This window comes from Cibotium barometz, chromosome 30 (assembly GCF_041138505.1).
Source record: "Cibotium barometz isolate CiBa-2024 chromosome 30, ASM4113850v1, whole genome shotgun sequence".
Lineage (NCBI taxonomy): Eukaryota > Viridiplantae > Streptophyta > Polypodiopsida > Cyatheales > Cibotiaceae > Cibotium > Cibotium barometz.
The window spans coordinates 6,903,581-6,925,528 of NC_141075.1; the positions used below are offsets into that span (position 1 = coordinate 6,903,581).

General features: G+C 44.8%; 1 protein-coding gene across 1 annotated transcript in view; it reads right to left on the bottom strand.

Annotated features, from left to right (window-relative positions):
- Positions 1–695: 695 nt before the first annotated feature.
- LOC147621106 (uncharacterized) overlaps positions 696–21,948 on the bottom strand; it is a 193,150-nt gene continuing 171,897 nt past the window's right edge. Inside the window, 7 exon segments of the mRNA XM_086823831.1 lie at positions 696–1,076; positions 1,179–1,248; positions 17,464–17,660; positions 17,876–17,989; positions 18,116–18,193; positions 18,465–18,518; positions 18,621–18,728. Of these exon segments, the coding sequence (XP_086679957.1) occupies positions 888–1,076; positions 1,179–1,248; positions 17,464–17,660; positions 17,876–17,989; positions 18,116–18,193; positions 18,465–18,518; positions 18,621–18,728 (810 nt within the window). The 3' untranslated portion in view covers positions 696–887.

Below are 21,948 nucleotides of genomic sequence, written 5' to 3' on the forward strand. Positions count from 1 at the left end.
TCCTTTTGCTAAGATCATGTTGCATACCTTTAGAGTTTTTAGAGGTGGTTAAAAACGTTATCAATCTCCAATGTGCAGTCTTGGCAAGGTTGTTCTAGATTGAGTAAATTGCTAGTTATAAGACATAACACAAGCAAGCCAGCCTTAAAAGCTCTCCATTGTAAAGAATGGTTGTAGGGCAGCCCACTATTTGGCAAAGTTCACTACATGCAATTTGCATGATCACTTTAATCCAAGTGGGTTTTCTTCGTTTGACGTGACACAAGGGGAAATCACAAGGCTTGTCACTCCATAATTATGCACATTCGTTCATGTAGATGTGAGCCCAAACTATTGCTTTTGAGATACATATTTGCATAAGTGCGTCCTATATGTCTCTTGCATGAGTGGGTCTTATAATTGCTTTAAGCTTTAGAAGTTGGATACTATAAATGCATGTGCACGCAAGATGTGCCACTTTCATATAATATAGTCTCTCCCTTGCATACAAGCAAGTGTCCACAAATCATTATCCTTATATATATATATATATATATATATATATATATATATATATATATATATATATATATATATGTATATATATGCTAATGCAACTTTTTGTTTCTTTATATATATATATGCTAATGCAACTTTTTGTTTCTTTTTTGGTGTTCTAAGTAACAAAACTACCTATTATATTATTTTGGATTCACTTTGGGAAAATACTCAGCATTTTGTATACAAGACTTCATCAAATGATCAAATATATTCTTACCTACCAAAGATGGATCCTAAATTTTGTTGATACTATACACCTACAAAACTTTTCTACAGCTATCATATACAACAATGGTTCTAGAGGCTACAAATCAAAGGTCTCTAGAGCCCTTGATCCGTCAATAGAATCATCTCATGCGAAGGAAACCCCGAACTTCGGCTAGAAAAATGTAAAGGTTCTCTCTAAACCTTCGGCGATTTGCTCGATCAAGAGATGAAGTTACTTGATTGCCACTTATAAGCATGTGAAAGGCTGCCGTCAATCTGCTCTGGAGCATGACGTTATGTTGTCCCTCGAGAAACTCTTGTGCCAGCCTCTGAGACATTTCCCAAAAGCTTCGAAATTTTAGGAACCAAGCTCAACGCACAAGCACCTCGATGACCAAACACAAATCATGCGAGACAACTGCCACAATCACCTGAAACAACATTGTGTTGCAAAGTATGAGAGGTAATACAGCATCTGCTGCAGGGTCCACCAGCTCATTACTGCATAACAAAGGTGCAACTAATGATTAGCACTTCAACTAATTATTATTAAAGGGACTACGTGACATAAAAACTTGACTACTTGATCAAGGATTTCTTTGTCTAAAGAAGCAGACTAAAGCTCCAAACTCCTTTATCTGTTATACCAGTCTGCATTTTCACCGAGTGCAATTAAACATACATCTATGCAAATAAACAAACATCTAGTGATCGACCTGTTATAAAGATAAAGGTTTCCTACACACTTAAAGTCATCACTGCTCCAGAGGTACCAAATGAGACACAGAACATATTCAGAAACCAAGGGAATTGTTCCACACATCTTTGATAACCATAAACAGTGATCTTAGCTGGCATAATCCCTAGTACATACACAGATAAATACTAACCATAAACAGTGGTCTTAGCTGGCATAGTCCCTAGTACATACACAGATAAATACTAGATTTAGCTGGCATAGTTTAGACAAAGACAGGTTATAAAGACCCGCACGAGTAAAATGGATGTCAAGACAACATTGAAACAGAAAAAAGCTAGCTGCTGAAAATAAAAACAAGGCTAACGTACTAATTATACCGTGTGTACAATAGAGTAGGCAACAAAAGAACCTCATGTGTCCGGACTCAATGTGTCGTGGACCGAGTACATGGCCTCAATATTCACTACCCTCTAGTGGGGCCTCTATGTGTCCCTGAAGCAGGTCCCAGATTGGTAGAAGGTCTGGGTCTCTTGGACTGGGTCTGGGGGGTGCTCACTTGTTGGGGTCGCCTGGCTTTGTCATGGTCCATCTGTCCCCACAGATCTCTAGCTGAGTGTCAACCAGGGCTTGTTGGTGAGGGCCAAAGAAGTTGGTGATAGATGTATGTGCCATATCCCACCTCTTGGACTGGTGCCTCATAAGTCTGTCTCTGAGGAACCTCAGCTCTAGTAGATCTAGTCCAAGACATCTCCAATCTCTGTAATGCATCATCCATGATAAAGGCCCAAACCCCTCCCTGCAGAGACAATGGTAACATGAACCCATATCTTGTTGTAAACTAGGCATTTAAGTATGTAGAGCTCCTTTGACTCTATCTACTAGTGGTACATAGCCTGCATACCTGTCTGCCCCGTGGCATGCCCTCTGCTGTCCATCTCAACCATTCTGATGCACAGGTGCCAAGAGAGTCCTGTGGGGTCGATGAGAAAAAGATCCCTTGATCCCACTCCCTCACGAAAACAGTGCGCTTTCTTGCGTAGATCAGGATGGTCCCTGTATATGAGTCCATGTGGCCATAAGAGTGAATAATATCTCCCCATATGGTACAAATGCACTGAGTGTCGTATATCTGAACACCCTCAATAGCGTCTGTGTGCATGTGGCCCTCCATATCTGCCAAGCTGTGATACTAGCAATGATCTCCCACATAGTATCAATCCTCTGTAGAGGTGGTCTACACTGTGTATGAGGAATAGCCAATAGCATGCAGCGTTGGGCGACACCTCCTCAAAACAAAAGCGAGCCAAGCAATAACACCCCAAGTAACATGAATGGGGTGATGTCATATTTCTCATAGTTCGGTCTCAGTGTAGGAGTCCTCTGACTCTATCCAAGTAAAAGAAGATTGGCATTATGGACAATGTTGCTGAAAAACTTCGTAGGATTGGTTGCATCAATCCACTCCCACTCACCACAATCCTGATGAAGATATCTGATAGGACATCCACCAGACAACCATAACACCAAGACCCATGGAGATGTCTTAAACAGCTCTAGTAGATCTAGCCCAAGACATCTCCAATCTATGTAATGCAACATCCATGATAAAGGCCCAAACCCCTCCCTGCAGAGACAATGGTAGCATAAACCCGTATCTTGTAGTAAACTAAGCATTTAAGTATGTAGAGCTCCTTTGACTCTATCTTCTAGTGGTACATAGCCTGCATACATGGGATGCCCTCTGGTCTCCCTGTCTCAACCATTCTGAGGCACAGGTGCCAAGAAAGTCCTGTGGGGTCGATGAGAAAAAGATCCCTTGATCCCACTCCCTTATGAAAACAGTGCGCTTTCTTGCGTAGATAAGGATGGTCCCTGTATACGAGCCCGTGTGGCCATAAGAGTGAATAATATCTCCCCATATGGTACAAATGCACTGAGTGTCGTATATCTGAACACCCTCAATAGCCTCTGTGTGCATGTGGCCCTCCATATCTGCCAAGCTGTGATATTAGCAATGATCTCCCAAGTAGTATCAATCCTCTATAGAGGTGGTCTACACTGTGTATGAGGAATATCCAATAGCATGCAGCGTTGGGCAACACCTATGCATATCATTATGGCGGTGTCTAGATCCCTACCCTCCAAAAAAAAAAAAAAGCGAGCCAAGCAATAACACCAACCCCAAGTAACATGAATGGGGTGATGTCATAATTCTCCTAGTTCGGTCTCAGTGTAGGAGTCCTCTGAATCTATCCAAGTAAAAGAAGCTTGGCATTACAGACAGTGTCGCTGAAAAACTTGGTAGGATTGGTTGCATCAATCCACTCCCACTCACCACAATCCCGATGAAGATATCTGATAGGACATCCACCACACAAACATAACCACCAAGACCCATGGGTCACAATATCATGCAGAGGGTCTGTCTGGAAATAACAAATCCAAATTGGGGTTTGGAACATGGGCGAGAGCATATTTGTGATACAGAATATAGCATATTTGCATGGGTATTAGTGAGCATAGTGCTAAGATTTTAGTATGGGGATTTATCCCACATAAGGTAGAATAGGCTCTTTCAGCTGTTGCTTTTTCCCCTATTCATATAAAAAGGGTCCAAGGCCTCATTGTAAAGTGTGGAGTGTTCGGAGATCAATACAAGTTTGAAGATTAACGGTAATCCTTGCTTCACCAACATTGGTATCAGAGTCAGAGACTGGTTTGGTTGTGGAGAAACCGCTGCACAGTGGCTAGTGCACAGAGAAACAGCGTTGCTTGTGGTTGGCTTTACGGGGAAGAGAGCAGTGCAACGTCAAAGCTTGTGAAAAAGTTTAAAAGCTTATAGCTTTTAAACCTAAGGCTTAAAGCCTTATAACCCTGTCGCGCAGCATTGCAGAAGCAAGCAGCAAGTGGAAGGATTTTTATTATTATTTTTTCAGTTTACGCAAAGCCTTATAAGGCTAGCCTGGAAGCCTTGCAAACATACAGACAGTTGCCTAATTGCACAAGAGAGAAGGTACAGTAGCCAGCTGTCCAGCACAGGGAGTCAGTCTGCAGGTGGCGTACGTAGAGACGCACAAGAGCAGCGCTTCAAAACAGAAGGAAGAGATGAAGATGGCAAATGTGTGAGAAGCTTTTTACAAGGCTAGCAAAAGTGATGTGAAGAAGCGGCATAGCAAAGAGCAAGCAAAGGGCACACAGAAGTTGGTAAGCAAAGCGATTTGAAGCAAAACAGCCGCAGGTCAGGTTCAGGGTTGTCCAACAGAGCTGCTGCAAATGTGTTGGGCTAGTCAAGCCTCAAGGCCTTGCGCAGGGCTGTCTTGGCTTACTGCTGCCCCCTGCTTCACTGAGTTTCACGCACCTCATGGATACTCTGGTTATTTAAGAGACATGCATGGAAAGCATGTCATGATAGGTTTTGGACATTGTCATTAGAAGAATGACATGGAGATGTGTACACATAATGGATGCACACGCTGATATCTTATACATGGTACTTTCGTTACAAGCAGGTAAATCAAGGCAATATGCATCACTACAAAAAGTAACTTTGTAGACATTGGTTGGATATAGCATGGATTTTCTACGGATGTGATTTTAGATCACTTGATACAGGTTATGTACGATTTGGATGATATGATGCTCACATGCATAAAAAAGTTCTCAATGGAGAGAGAACATATGTACCTTGTTTATCTTTTTGAATCTTCAATCCTTCACGACGAGAAAACCTTCTAGGGTTTCAAAATCTTCAGAATCTTCCAATCATCACTCCCAATTTATCTTTGAGGGGGAGTGTTGGAAATAACAAATCTAAATTGGGGTTTGGAAGATGGACATTTGTGATATACAATATAGCATATTTGCATGGGTATTGGTGAGTGCAGAAGTGCTAAGATTTTAGCATGGGGATTTATCCCACATAAGGTAGAATACGTTTTTTCAGCTTTTGCTTTTCCCAATTCATATAAAAAGGGCCCAAGACCACATTGTAAAGTGTGGAGTGTTTGGAGATCAATACAAGTTTGAAGATTAAGGGTAATCCTTCCTTCCCCAACACGGTCAACATGCTAGTACTTCCCTGAACGACTAACTACTCTCATTGGATGAAGGGTAGTGCAAGGAATAATCACCTGTGTGTCACATTTCATCAATCTCCATCTTGGCTAGATAGAATAAAAAACTCGATCTCCAATCCAGCAAGGCTAACACCTATAATGGCACTCCTGTCCTGAAGAAAACACCCAGACACCTGGGATGATGCTGATTGTGAAATGTGCTAGTAATCCACTCATGAGGTATAGTTGCATCAATTTAATTGATCTGTCTAAGACTCCCTTTGAGATGCTAGGTGGATGCAAGCCTCCGATCCATACGAAGACTTTTAAAAGTCTTTGAAGAAATAACTGTCGATGCACATCTCTCCCAGCCATACCCAGACGCACCCAAAGGTTGTCCAACCTCATCTCTAATGACGTCATTCCACATAGTGGACTGCCTATCAGCCTCATCCTCTGACTTAGGAAGCCTCTATCTTAAAAAAGGTCTCATGCTGCTCTAGGCTCTAATAATGGCAGCTATAAGTGAAGAGGAAGGTGCCCTATATGTTGCCTCAGTAAAGATAAAACGTGAACTAAGCATCGAATCTCCACCACCACGAGCCATACAACCAGAGATGTGAAACATAAAGAAAGTCTTCCAAGGCTCAGTGCCTAAAAGGAAACCTCTAGCCGCTGACTTGCAAAGCAATGCTCTACACTGTATATCTGGATGTACAATATTCAGCCCCCTTCCTATCTGAGGCGTATAATAGTCTCCCAAGCAACTCTTGCCCAAGTGTCGAGTGTACCATCCAAACCTGACTAAAGAAAGTTGCGAATCAATCTCCGAAGTTGGCCAATGCATCCTTAAGAGAAGCACTAACATAAGGCAACGAACCAAGCTAAGGCAAGCAATACTTGGTTAACCACCAAGGCTCTGGAGCGTAGATCCGATCTCCTAGAACTCCAATGAAGAAGTTTCTTCCTTATGCTCATAAGTATTGGTGCAAACTGCTTATGTACCAAATATATCAACCCCAACTTGACACGGAGTATAGCCTCAGCCAATCCAAGTAAAACCCGAGCTCTGCGCCCCAATTGACTCTTTGAGAGTCACTAATCCAAAAACCAATAGACTTATGCCAATTAATGAGAGCCCCTGCAGGTAGGAAAAACTCCTCCAATGCAATCCGAAAGGAACATTAAAATATGTGCCAGTCCTTCAGGAACATAGTAGTATCATCAGCAAGCTCACAGTCCAAAAGTTCGTCCTCACTGTGCAAAGGCAAACTCAAATGAGAAACCAAGAGTGGAGCGAAGAAAGATGCTCATAGCCTCAGCAACAATGAGATATAACAAGGGCGTAAGGGGCTATAGAACGAGAGATCTCGAAGCGATCATCTCTACCACCATATGCAAGCACACTACTATGAGCACCCCAATACAAGCATGAAACACCTCTAATCCAGTCCTGAGAGATTCCCATACATCCAAGGGTTCCTTCAAGGAAATCCCAATCAACTCTATCACATACCTTCTCAAAGTCCAGCAATACGATGGTTAGGGGCTGGTTGCTTTCCCTAGACCATTCATCTGCACCCCAAAAAGAGAAGATAATATCAAAGATGTTTCTTCCTTAAAGGAACCTATTCTACACATCATGAATCACATCCTGCAATACTGGTTGTAACCTCATACTCACTGTCTTGGCACTTTCAAGCAATGTGACAGACCATTGATCAATATTCATCTTATCACCATACTCACAATCTCCATTTGCTTCTCCCGTTCTAAGAAGGATGGGTACTTTCGCATGTGCAGTGATTATTGTGACTTGAACAAAGTCACCATCAAGAATAGGTACCCCATTCCACACATTGATAATCTTTTAGATGAGCTCAAGGGAGCAAGATTTTTCACCAAGATTAATTTAAGATCGGGATACCATCAAATAAGGATGAAGAAGGGTGATGAAGAGAAGACCGTATTTAGGGCCGAAAGAGAGTTGTTTCACTTTATGGTTATGCCCTTTGGTCTTACAAATGCACCGGCCACATTCCAAGCATTGATGAATAGAGTATTGGCTCCTTTCTTATTCAAGTTTGTGTTAGTGTTCTTTGACGATATATCGATATATAGTAAGAGCAAAGAAGAGCACCTATCTCATGTGAAGCAAGTGTTTGAAGTGATGAGGGAGCATAAGCTATTTGCAAAAGAGAGAAAATGCCCATTCATGGTCAATGAAGTGGAATATCTTGGGCACTTGGTGGGAGAGAATGGCATAAGAGCCAATCCAAAGAAGGTGGCATGTGTAAAAGATTGGCCAACACCAAGTAATTCAACTCAATTGAGAGGATTCTTAGGGTTATCTTCTTTCTATAGAAGATCCATGGAGCATTATGCATCTATAGCGGCACCACTCACCGATCTTCTCAAGAGGGAACCTTTCTTTTGGGTTGCTACTGCCGACAAAAGCTTCAATGAGCTCAAAGCCTTGCTTACTTCGGCCCCCATTCTTGTTTGTCCCGATTTTTCCAAGACTTTCTATGTGAGAGTGGATGTAAGTGGAAGAGGACTTGGGACTGTTTTGTATCAAGAGCATAGAGTCATTGCTTTTGAGAGTAGAAAGTTTACCGAAAAGGAGAAAACATTGCATGTTTATGAGCAGGAGATGCTTGCTATCCTTCATGCTATCAAGAAGTGACATCACTACTTGTATGGTTCCCACTTCAAGGTGAGAAGTGATCATAGGGTGCTGAAATTTTTCTTATCCCAACCCTCTCTCTCTCTGGCCACTCTTCAAAGTTATGATTTTGAGATATCATACACTTTGGAGAAGGGCAATGTAGTAGCGGATGCATTGTCAAGAATGTCGCCTTGCAGCCAATGAGATGATAGCTCTAGTGTTGAAGGTGTTTGTCCAGGACCAAGAGATCCTGGGTTCAAAACCCCCCTTGGTGCTTCCTCAGCAGTGTCACCTACAGGTGGATAATTAAGCGCCTACAGGCGGGAGCCTACATGCGTGGAAAATCAGTAACTATGGGAGGATCTTGAACCTAAGGCCAAACCTAAGGCCAATCGAAATTAAGAAATTTGTGGGGCCCATACCTTAAGTGATGGAGGAGCTTCCATCCATGGATGAAGAAGGGAAGATCATATATGAGCCGGAGAGGATTGTTGGGAGGAGAACAAGAGAATTGAGGAATAGGAGCATTGAAGAATTCCTCATCAAATGGAAGCATTTACCCTTGGATGAGGCTACATGGCAACCACTTTCTTACGTGCAACAACAACGTTTAGCTATGGAGGGTGTTTCTTAACCATGTGGCATGCTTTTCTTTGGATTTACAAGGGTTTCATGAGGAAGTATACATGCGAAAATTTCCTCGACAGATTTTGCAGAAGTTCATTTGAAGGCTTCTTCTCATTGATACTGGGTTTCAATGGCCATCATGATGATTGTATACGGTGAAGAGAATGTTGGCAACTTGATCGATGCATTTGCAACCTATTATAAGCTCATTACCATCCTATCGATTGACATATATTGGAGGATGTACTCAAGTGTACATAGAGCAGATTTTGAGCTCAACTCTAAAAGGGAAGGGATGGTTTGTAATAAAGTAGGAACTTTAGTTATGGCATAGACATGGGCTCAACTATAAAAGGGGCTTATTGATCTCATTTGTATCTTTTGATCATATGACTTTTGAATGAACTTTGGAGCCTTGAGCTACTATACTTTGGGTTTATGGAAGGTTATTTCCATCCTTTGGTGAAAGGTTAAACCACTTACACATTGTGTGTGATTCTTGCTAATTGCATGCTAATCCACATGATGATTTGTCCCAAATCTTAGCTTATGGTTACTATTTCAGAGGCGCTGCTCACTAATGATGATGCAACCATCTGGTTTTACGACTCATTTGCCTGCCTTCCTTGCCTCCATAACGTGGACAATTCCAAGTTTCCAGTGCTCTTACCTACAAAGGGATGCGATCATCACTTAGATCTTTGTGGAGCAGAAGCGTCGAGCTCTTTGCTAGAATGCCAAGCGGGATTCCATATCCTTGAATTTGAAGAGCAAGGGGCCCTCCGTAGAGAGGTCCTGTCCTACCCGCCAAGCACCTAGGAATGGGGTTCCAGTGATGCCCATTTGTCAGCACAAGGTCTCACCATTTTCCTCCAAGGAGTTTCCCGCAGGAGGCCAGTGACTTTGTACATGGAGCGCATGGGAGTGCCTCCGCTTGTCTTCTTTCAAGGTGGCCATCCTGTTTGTGTTTTGTGCCAGATTTTGCTCTTGAACACCACCCATTTCAAGGTTTCATTGACGTTGTTCTTAGCCACCTCCAGCCACGTGGAGGTGGCATCGATCTCCTTCCTCAACCTAGTGTTCTACACTTGAATTTCCAACTTGGTGGCTTCAACCTTTTGGTGGATCTCCTCCATGGTTTCTTTCTTCCTTGCTTGAAGCTCTTGAAGGAGCTCTGTGATCTCGTCCTTGAGTCGCTCCAACTCTTTTGCCCATGCAGCTTTGCCGTCTGCCTCCTCCACCGCTATGGCTAGCGGGTCCCTTGGTCCATGGAGGAAGTTCTTGAGACTGGTGATCTCCCAGTTGTAGTGGGCTTTCATTCTCCCCATTTCGTTGTCATGTGCCTCTTGCATTCCATTCCTCCATCTCTTTGGTGTTCATGATGGCATCTCAGAGGAATGCCACCATGCCTCCTGGTTTGTTGGTGCTAGCCATGGACACACCTACACTTGTGATGGCTTCCATCATCCTTTCCAAGTGTCCATTCCATTTTGCGGAACGTGGCATCCTGCCTTTTTAGGGGGTTGGGCTTGTCATCGTTGGTGGTGAAGCGGATGCTAAAGAAAATGATGATATTGTGCAGGTGGCGCAGATAGCAGGGAGTTTCAGACTATGGCAGGACAGACACAACAGCGACCGGGACTGTAACAGAGGGCAAGACTGTGGCGGGCAGGTCAGAACCAAGGGGGGGCCATGCAAATGGCTCAGCATGCTGCGCAGATGGGGAATGATGATGGGCATCCAGGGAAGGGGTCAGCAGGGCAGCGCAGAGATCGCGCCGAGCATCTGTGCGTACAGATAGGGAGGAGATGGCCAGCACATGTAGTTGAGGCACACAGCTGAGTGGGGGCCTGCAATGATGGGGTGGAGAAGGACTAGGACGCAATACAAATGGGACTGTGAGCAGCTCAAATACAGGGCGGGAGAGGGATGGAGGGGGCTGTAGGCTTGGGCACAATGGGTCCAGGGCACAACGAAAAACCAGCTGCATGCAGGCGACTGAAGGTGGGAACAGTTCACACTGGAGGGCCCTCTGGAGGGATTGTATCCCATCCTGGATAACTTCACCTGTAAGGGGTGCTAGCGGGTCTTGGGTCCGGCGGGTACTCTCCTAGAGAGCGTGGGTTTCCTGTCCGTGATCTCTTGGTCCCCTTGGGTGTCGGCTGGGCCGAGAATGTGTCACAACCATCTGGTGGGGTTCAAAGAAGTCAGTGATGGATGGCTGTGTTTTCCTGCTGATCCACATGTCCTGAGTATGTAATGCCTCTCTGTGATGGTGCAGCTCCAGTAAATAGAGCCTTCACACTTCTGATTGTTGTAACGAATAACCCCGTATCTCACAATACACCCGGGATCTCGGCAGGTAGTGCTCCTAAGTCTCTATCTCCCTTAGTCTGCAAAGCTGTGCCTCCAGTGGTGTGCCTTCTGCTCTCCTGGTCTCAATCCGTAAGTGGTGGGAAGATACCCTCAGCTGACCAATGGCAATCCTTGTGGCATGGGGAGATTGACAACAACTTCATACAGAGAGTTATCCACCCAGGAAGATTGGATGTCTATGTTATATAAAAGCTTAACTCTTTGGTTAAAGCTTGCACATAACTACTTGATTGGTTCTAGGCAAGTAGAGAGTAAGCTTGTCAAGAGGATGGATATGGGGGTAAGAATATAGTTATAAGCACTTGCGATCTATCAAAATTCCTCTTTGTGAGCTTTAAACAAGGCAGTTACAAAAGGAAGTGATTGGAAGGAGACTGGAGTAGGTATTAATCTCTCTAGGTCCCTTGTAATATTGGCCAAGTTTCAGGTCGGGCTTGGATTCTGACGAAACCTTGGCTTTGGATTCCTTTAAATTAAAGATTAATTTGTTTTCTTACAAATAAAGGAAGCATTATTAGCAGCCTTATCCATTGCATTAATAAACAAGAATCTCTTCAACCTTGGGATTTCGGGATTAAGATCATTACTATTCCTTTCTGGGTAAGTGATCCGAGTCCTAGTACAGGACTTGTTGAAAATACTTCATTGGAGTAGGAGATTTAGTGCTCTTCTTCAATGAGTTCAGCAAAAACATTGCTAATTGACTCTAGAGACACTTCAATATTCCAAATTCTGCAGGGGATACGGTTTAACCCCTTTCCTTAGTCCTTCATGCTTTATTATATTAAGGTACATTGCCACAACATGGTTCCATTTCCGATGCAGCAAGTGTTTAAGTTTAGACAGACAAAAACAGGGCACATCCATGATGTCCATCATGGGTGATACAAGAAGGCTAGAGATGTTGATAGTCTGCTGGGAGGAAGAGGCCGCTCGATAGCGGTTCACGATCTCATGAATTTGGGGCTGATGAGCTGGCAGTGGCCGGGGTGAGACGAGACGAATGTCTGTGCCCAATCTGATGTGACTCCCATGGGCCTATTGTGAGGGGGCATTGTGATATAGGCTCCCCGTATCCACACATGGAGCCATCCATTCCTGATATTGACCCTAACCAATCCCCCACTAGAAGAGAGTGCCTCAAACGATGCAGAATCAAGAGCACCATCCCAAGAGGAATCACTGTGTGCACTTCACAGTCCCTGCTGGGACCTCATAGGAGCCAAGCAACCCTAGTGATAGAGTATTCAAGCGATAGCGAAGACGCTAGCTTGAGTGAGGCCTATTATAGGCGGCCTATCACTATAGGGCCCTGTATGGACCAAGAAGTTAGAGTACCTGACTCCCCTACAACCACTCAGAGGAGTTTTGTGGACGTAATTAGAGACATTATCACGGGAGGTCCAACTGGGGAGTCGGAGAATCACCAAACCGCCCAGCAAGTAAGGGACCGTCATAGAAAGACCAACCATGGAGCCATCTGTTCCCGATATGGATTCTAATCAGCCTAGTTCAGAAAGATCAACCATGAAGCCATCTGTTCCCAGACCCTAACCAGTCTATTTCAGGAACTCGAAGTGCTAACCCTATAGAGGAAGGAGTAATCCCTCCTAGAACCATAACTAGTGCGGCCGCAATGATAGCGGTTACATTAACAGCTTTTGGCCCAGCCACTAACTCTCAAAATATGAATCTTCACTCAAGCGCCTCCCTATCCACCCCTCTAGGCTTGAAAAAGCTGGTGATGGTGAGCTGAGAGGAGGAGTGTTGGGGACGAAGATCTCTGAGTAGATTCTCTGTGTCAGCTGGGCTCCAGTGGGAAGAGTCCAAGGCACCTATGATCTGGGTACTCCACGATCCAGGATAAGGGTCCAAAGCCCTCTCTGAATAGACAATGAAATCTCCCTCTGATCTCATAGTAGACTAGGCAATGGCAAACATAATGCTCCTCCAACTCAACCTCCGTCTGACAGAGTCTACATATCCTATCATCTCTTGGTATCGGCTCTGCTCTGCCAGTCTCTATCCTCAGTCTATGGGATGATACCTAAGATGGCCAATGGCTATCCTCAGTCTATGGGATGATACCTAAGCTGGCCAATGGGTATCCTCAGAACATGGGACATGAAGACATCAAGATACCTCTGTATGAAACCATCTGCTGTGGATCACAGGAAATGATCTCTATAGTACTACATCTTGGTAGGCAATGGGCCTACTGGTGTAATCCATGTGTTACATGTGTAGGATCGTATCGGATCACCTGGTTTCTGTCCTCATGTGTAAGCCTAATGTATGAGGAATCTGGATCATAATGAAATGGATTGAGCCAGTCCATCTGCACTCCATGTGCCTGAAACCAAGTAAGTTCTGTGCCATACTGGGATGAATGCTCTCCTCTGGATGTTATTTGCTGTGATGATTGTGGTGCAAGTCATGGGAGTCGAAGTGGATCCATCTCCCTCACTCACTGTATATAAGTGACTATCTAGAACAGGGCCTCCATCAACATAGGAGTCGCAGAAAACTCTGCCTACATGATCTGGTGGGGGACAGATGGTTTGATGCATATCATCCATGATAACCTAATGATCTAAGGGTGCTCTATGTGTTGCCAATCTGCCCGGGATAAACCTGGTGCCCAGAAGGGAGCTGCATACCTAAGTGCTGCAGTGACTAGGCTGTCAAAAAGCCAATCCTTCATCCTCGGCTCATGAAAATGTGCCTGGAAACACTGCCTCTCCAATAGGGCTAGAGCTGCATATCCTCTAGTGAGTCTATCCTCTGCTGCGTGTCTCATAGAGAAGCGTGAACTAGTAAATGTAGCTCCAAAATAGACGTATGAGCGCACCCATGTAAGTGATCTTGATAGGGCCTGCACGTGGGTAGGAGGTCCAAAATACCATAACCTTGGTTTCTCAAGGTTGATTGAGAAACCCCTCTGTGTACAACAATCTTGTAAAGCATCCATGTGCTTCTGTAGCCCCTCCTCAGAATCTGCAATGAGTACAATATCATCAGCATACGGAAGGATGGAAACAAGAATACCTCCAAGAGAAACTACTCTGCCTCCGGCCCTGTCAATAAGGTCTGAGATCTCATCTATGTACAGTCCAAAGAGTGTCGGAGATGGTGGGCATCCTTGTTTCACTTTGATGGTGCTAGAGAACTCCTCAAAGAGTCCTCCCGAGCATCTCACCCCTACAAATAACTGACTCATATAAGGCAATGATAGCCCAGATCATGTCAGGCCGGACCCCGAGATGCTGTAAGTGCTGTAGAAGACGGGCCCGAGGCAGTGTATCAAAAGCTTTGCAAAAGTCCACAAAGCAACAGTATAATCAACGGCCATCTACCTTGCATACTCAATAAAAGTCCGAACCGTGAATATGTGTTGTAGCGTAGAGAAGGTCCTCCTGAATCATGCCTGCCTTTCTGCCTTGTAACCCTCTCCCTCTGCTAGTGTGCTGAGCTCAGACTCAGCTATAGGTCCATAGAGCTTGGCCAAGATATGGCCGATTATGATGGTTCTCTAATTATTAGGACCCATAGGGTGTCTCACCTTATGGATAGGTGCAATAGTGTGTGATGACCAGGTGGGGGAAACCCTCTCAGAGGGCCCTATTAAACATATGGGCTAGGAGGGGTGCCAGGTGTTTGAAACATGTTTGAAACTTTTAGGAAACCTGTTTCAAACAACCCCCTAACTACTATGGGTGAAAGTGAGGTGACTCTAGTCAGCACCAAGCAGGCATGGTAGGATGTTAAAGTCAGGTATCAGCAAGGCTAGTTCTGGCGATCCCGTAAGATAACCGACTGTGCTTCCCCTTATACGGAAAACTAGTAAGCCCTCTTGATGCAGGCCACCATGCCATCCCATTATAGATAGCAAGGTTGTGGTGTGAGCCAAGTTGTATGAGGCATCTCCCATAGAAAGTGATGTCTCCATCATCTTATGAGATCTCTTGTAGCCCTTTGCCATCCTGGTCTATCACCTGCAACCTGATAGGATACTCAAAATCATACATTTGTATCTGCTCACTGTTGGTCCTAGCATTGAAGTCCCCAGAAAGAGGACCTCGCCTAGTCCCAAGAAGTCAAATTATCCTTAGAGAGAGCTGTGTATGGAGACTCCCTCCCACCCTGCGAGGCATAGCACGAAGAATCTAGGACGAAATGGCATACTGCCACATGATGCATTTCGACACACTTACAACCCATGGTTAGCATGGGCAGGAGGGATGAGGAAGTCCGCTACATGTGGGTTCGATTACAGTTATAGCCTGCTACTACTCCAGATCCCCTCACCCTTCTTCTTGATCGGGTCTCCCCCTAGCAAGCTGACTCCCATCGGTATCCAGATACTTGTGGTAGTCCTCTCTCCTGGCCTTAGTGCGTCTGTGTGTAGCAAATGATATCCCGTCCTATGAAAGTCTCCCTGAATCCCCCACTGTTTGACCACAAAGTCCCGAGTAGATGGTATACTAAGAACATAGAAACATGAGAGCAACATCAGCTCCGAGTAGATGGTATACCACTCTCCAAAATATCAAGCATGGGGCTAATGAGTATGGCCGAGAGGTCTCCCTTAGCTATGTCACGTGGAAAGGTAGCTCGATGGCAGTGGAGCATGTCTTGGATCTGGAGCTGATGAGGTGATCGTGGCCGACGGGGGGAGCCGAGGGCGTCGGGCACGCTGGAGTGCGGAGGCTCGGTCCGAGGTAACTCCTCTCAGGCGAGGTAGGTCCAGAGTAGCTCGTGGAGGGTCCACAAGATCCACTATGTCGGTGTTCTCCGCCTCCTCGGTGGTCTGGAAGCAACTGGTGATGGTTGGCTGGCGAGTGAGGGGGCGGGGTGGCTGGGACCGAAGCTCTCTCAAGAAGGTGTCCCTGTGTCTGCGGAGCTCAAGCAAGAAGAGACCTAGGCAATGCTGGTCCTGAAAGTCAATGATCCTGGAGAGTGGACCAAATCCTTCACGAAATAGACAGTGAAACCTCCCATGGATCTCATAGTATACTGCGTAGCGGCATATGTAATGCTCCTCCGTCTCAACCTCTGTGTGGCATAGTCGGCATGTCCTCTCCTCTCTGGGTCTCCGTATGAGCTTCCCGGCTCTAAAGATGCGCTCAGCTCTACCTGTCTCCACTCTGAGGTGGTGGGATGAAACCCGTATCTGGCCAATCGCAATCCGCAAGGCATGGGACATGTGAACACTCAAGTAGCCCGATTGCTGGATGAATCTATCCTCAGTGAGTGTGAGGAAGTGATCTCTGTAGAAGTGCATCTTCGTGGGGAGCTCCGGAGGTGTGATCTATGTGCAATGTGTGTAGAGGCTGGGAAGATCTAACTGGATAACCCGGTTGGTATCCTCGTGAGAGAGCCGGAGAAACGGGGAGTCCAAACTATACTGAAGGGGGGGTAGGCGGTCCATGCGGAGCCCATATACTAAGAACCAAGTGGAAACTAGTGCATACCATACTCCAGAGTGGCCCTCAAGTGCTAGCTGTTTGGAGGACTCCAGGGCAAATCTCGGGTACCTACCAGGATCCATGTGACTGATGTGATGGAGGTATGTGACTGTCTGGAAGAGTGCATCCACTACCATCGGGGCTGCAACTCTGCCTGGATAATCTGGTGTGGGATTGATGGTCTGCTGTGGATCATACGGGAGAACATCATGACCTGGGGCCTCTCAACTTGCTGCCAATCCTCATCGGATAAATCTGGCCCCCAGAAGGCTGCTCCATACATCAAGGCTGGTGTGACGAGGGTGTCAAAAAGCTAGCCCTTCGTCCTGGCCTCCTGGAAGTGTGCATGGAAGCACTGCCGCTCAAGTAAGCTCAAGGCTGCATATCCCCGCGTCACTCTGGCATGTGCCGTGGGAACCATGGTAAAGCGTGGGCTAGTGAAAGTGACACCAAGGTAGACATAGGATGAGACAATCTCCACAGGATCCCCTCTATATGTGAAGCTCAATCTGGATGTGAAGGGGTGAGAGATATTGAAGACCATTACCTTGGTTTTACCAAGGTTAAGAGAGAGAGAGTTATATTTATTATTAATCGTCTTCAAAAGGCCCATAGGGCCTATGAGACCAAAAGATTACATCCCAGTCCATCTTATATCTCGCCATGGAACAAAAGAAAGAGAAAATGAAAATGAAACTGAAAATATAACTGACTAATGAAAAACGAGAAACAGCTGCCTAGAAACTGCCATAAAAATACATCATCATCAGAGCTAGTATGATCGGGATATATTAGGATGAGAGAGAGAGAGAGAGAGATCACCTGTAGTCTTCGAAAAGCAGATACTGCATGAGTGATCGCAGGAAGTGAGCCAGAACACCTTCCTGTAAGACACCATTGCTGTCTGAGGTTCCCATGGCGTGGAAACCCAGCCCTTCTTCGCCTTTACATACAGCTTGATAATGGTAAAATGCAATGGCATTTAATGCTGTCAAAGACATGTTCACCACCTCAATGTCCTGTGCAGACACCAGGCAAGTGAAAAATGAGAGAAGCATGAATAAGAAAAGAAGAAACCAAGAAATCTCTCCATATGCACTGTACCTTTTAGCATAGAACCACAGCATGCATAGTAATTGAAAAATAGTCCCCAACTTAAGAAGGATAGGTGCATCGACGACTTAACATGTAATTTCTAGTATCAAATTCTGACTTTTTGAATCATTTACATTACCTGATGCCGAAGACCATAATCAAGGGTGCTCACTATTTGACCAAAACCCTCTTTTGAAAGCTTTGCTATTTTTTCTGGATAAACTTCAAGCATATGTGCAAGAAGAGTAAAATACTGCACATTCCAAGTTACTTCAAAGTTACTATGTAATGTTTAAAGACGATGTTCAGTATGTATGCTTGTTTTTTGATTTTTTGCTCGAAAGAGTAAGTCTGAAAAGTGTGAAGTGGAACAACAAACCTGCCGACATAATTTCGGATACTTGAGCAGGTCAATGGAGATGAGAGGTATTATGATGTGCAAACCTAGATAAACTACCTGCACAGACATGCAAAATTCACTTGAACAAACTGAAATACACAACTTATTAAATAAAATGTAAACGAATGCCCTGGCCACTTTTATGCAAAAAAACAAGCATAGCTATGAGCTAGCAGTCACAACTTCATCAGATGGTAGACATAGCTACAGCCGAGCAACTCAACTGCGACTTCCATGTATATACCGGTTAGCTTTTACAAGCTAGGATCCTCCATAAAAATGATGAGCAAATAATTATATCCTATTGTTGGGGAAGGGTACTACTAACCTGAGCAACATCAGGATTCTCAACCTCAGTGCTTCCTTCTGAAGCAAAATCAATCTGCAAAGCATGTCAGATACAAAAAGCTCATGAAGAACCTTATCAACACGATGTTCTTGTTCAGCCTGTAACATGTGGACACGAGAAACTTCAAGTCCCTACCAAATCTTTGGAGCTCAAGTTTGTCAGCAACTGCAGCAATGCCCGCAAATCCTTGTATTTCTCCACTTGACTTTCAGTCAGCAAGCTCCTAGAGATATTGACAGAAACCTGAAAGCAGACCAAAAACTAGTGTATGTGTTAAATCTTGTTTTGAAGAAAGGACAAGAAAGGAATCAATTGTTGGTGATTTTATCTTTCATTGTTGTTTCTACTCTTTCATGTCCTAACATGGCAGCATAAATGTTGAATTTTCTTTCTTCATGCATCCGGCCGTAGAGATGGCAAATATATTTGGGAACCCCAATAGCCTGATATACTGCAAGAGACAACAGATGCAAATTGCCATACATAGTAAGGCAATATGTGTCTGCTTCATATGCTCTGGAAATAGAAAAGTCGTGAAGAGCTCCTGAGCTCCCCCCCCTCGCCTTGAAGTCGCCTGCACCCCCCCCCCCCCCGCTCCTGTTGCGTGCCTCAGCTCACCCCCCTCTCCCCCCAGTCGCACAGCTACCCCCCCCTCCCTGCGTGTTTCTGACGCCACCACCCCACTGCTCGCCACCCCTCCCCCCCCCCCCCCCCCCCCCCCCCCCCGCCATTTTTCTGTAAGCCCAGCGGGGCGTGCAATGACAAACTCAACCATGTCAACACAAACACATGCTAGAGCCACAACAGAGCGTGAACTGAGAATGAAAATTTTTATTTGTTAAAATATATGTTGAGCGTCGCTTATGTGATGTCTGTCATCGCATACGTGATGCTCTTGATATTTGCATCTCATAAGCAACACATGCTGTGGTGTGTCGCTGATGCGATGCCTTGTGCGCCATATCGATGCGCCCACAGCGACGCCCGTAGTAGCGATGCAAACAAGTGTCGCTTCTATGGGCAGTTTGTGTTGTAGTGGAGGAATCATGCCATGTGATTGGTTGCCACATCATCAATTCTACCTAGCACGTCACCGATCATTATTCCTACACCACATCAACAATCATGGCTTTGCCATGTCACCAATCATGAGGCTATCCAAGTCACCATAGAGAGAGAGGGAAGAGAGAGAAAGGAATAGGGATCTTGCACAATACACCACTGAGCGGTAAAATGGCCCTGCCCCCTTTCAGGAATTTATTCAGGAACAATCCACGGGAACGCTGGCCAAGATCAATACAATCAATGACTACAAAACAAACAGATATGCCGATGTAGAATATCCAAGTTGAAGTCGATGTCAAGGCACGAGATCTCTGATGCCGAGCACAACAAGGATGACCCACAAGTATCTCTCACCAGGCTAGTACCAAATCCAATGAATCCAAGTCCAAGTCCAAGCTATATGTCTAAGTTCCATGTTCATGTCCAAGTTCCATGCCCAAGCTCTATGTCCAAGTTCATATCCAACTTCAAATCCAAGTTTCCATGAGTAATCTCCACAACTCCTCCAACCTTGTTGATGAAGACAATCATGGAAAAGCTCTTTCTGGCAAGAAAACTAATATAAACCTGTTTTAATGGTTTTTGGGCGATAAAAACCTCCAAAAAGCAGTTTTTGGAGCAGTTTTAGGGTTTCTGAAATTTCTATCCGTACAGCTCCGTACACGTGTCCATATAGCCCATGCATATGCCCATACAAGTCTAGGGCTGACCATACATCTGAAAAGCAAGTTGGAGAAGGTGTTGAGGGCTGACCATACATCCGAGATAATGCATCTACTTCATTGTTGTCTTTGACATTCATAGCATGGCCTTCTTGGTTCAAGACTCTTCCAATACAATCTCATCATGTTCAACCATAAGAAGATCTAGAATAACCAACACTAATCCTTTGCTAGCGTAAGTGTCAATGCTTCAAAAGAGTTCTATTTCAGCTTTGGTCCACAAAGATTCCACGACTTTATATGTCTAAACATGCAATGGGCTAAGCACCACTACAAACCACTCGTCGAACTTCTTGGCATGATGTCAATCTAATGATCTTCAGATCTCTCTGGCGTCTTTGCCTTCCTTTCCCTCACTTGTCCCGAGGAAGCTACATGTGAGAGAGCAGGCCTAGGAGTAGCTTCCCTGTCTCCTCCATAAGAAATAGAACGAGTGCTCTAGATCCTTCTGCAATGGTGACTTGAAGATAAACTTTAGCAGCTTCAACTACTTCGGCTTCAATGGCTCAACCCTTGATGAAATCTTGGTTCCCATCAAGAATTTTTGTATCAACCTCATGGTTGTTCCCTTCATGAGGCCCTTGGTCTCCCTCTGCTCTTAAAATGGCTCAAGTTTCTTCAAGAGAAATCCTGCTCTGATACCACTGTAAGCGCAGTGGGGCAGGCTCAACCATGTGTCCAAGAGATAAAGATATAGAGAGAGAGGGGAGAGAGAGAAGGGAATAGGGATCTTGCACAATACACCACTGAGCGGGAAAATGGCCCCACCCCCTTTCAGGAATTTATTCAGGAGAAATCCACGGGCACGCTGGCCAAGATCAATACAATCAATGAATACAAAACAAACAGATATGCCGATGTAGAATATCCAAGTCGATGTCGATGTCAAGGCACGAGATCGCTGATGCCAAGCACACCGCGGGGATGACCCACAAGTATCTCTCACCGGGCTAGTACCAAATCCAATGAATCCAAGTCTAATGAATCCGAGTCGAAGTCCAAGCTATATGTCTAAGTTCCATGCTCATGTCCAAGTTCCATGAACAAGCTCTATGTCCAAGTTCAAGTCCAAGTCCGAGTTCATATCCAAGTTCAAGTAGTCGAAGTTCAAGTCCAAGTCCAAGTTCAAGTAGTCCAAGTTCCCATGAGTAATCTCCACAACTCCTACAACCTTGTCGATGAAGAAAACCATGGAAAAGCTCTTTCTGGCAAGGAAACTGATATAAAACCTGTTTTAATGGTTTTTGGGTGATAAAAACCTCCAAAAAGTTGTTTTGGAGCAATTAAGGGTTTTTGAAATTTTTAGGGTTTCTAAAATTTCTGTCCGTACAGCTCTGTACATGCATCCATATAGCCCATGCATATGCCCATACAAGTCTAGGGCTGACCATACATCTGAAAAGCAAGTCGGAGAAGGTGTTGATGGGGAAGAAGAAGCTCTCCATGATCATAATGATGCCCAGACACAATCCACGATCTCCTTCATGATGCTACAAGAGAGGTTCAAGCCCTTTTATACTTGGGAAAGCCTTGCTTTTTGCCAAAAAGTGATGCTTTGGCCTTTGACTTTGCTTTTGGTCTTTTTAATAGTAAAATATGACTTAACTTTAGTCAAAAGTTCTTGTTTGGTTTTCTAGCTTTAGGACCTTGCTTTTTGGCTATTGAGCTGCTTTTTG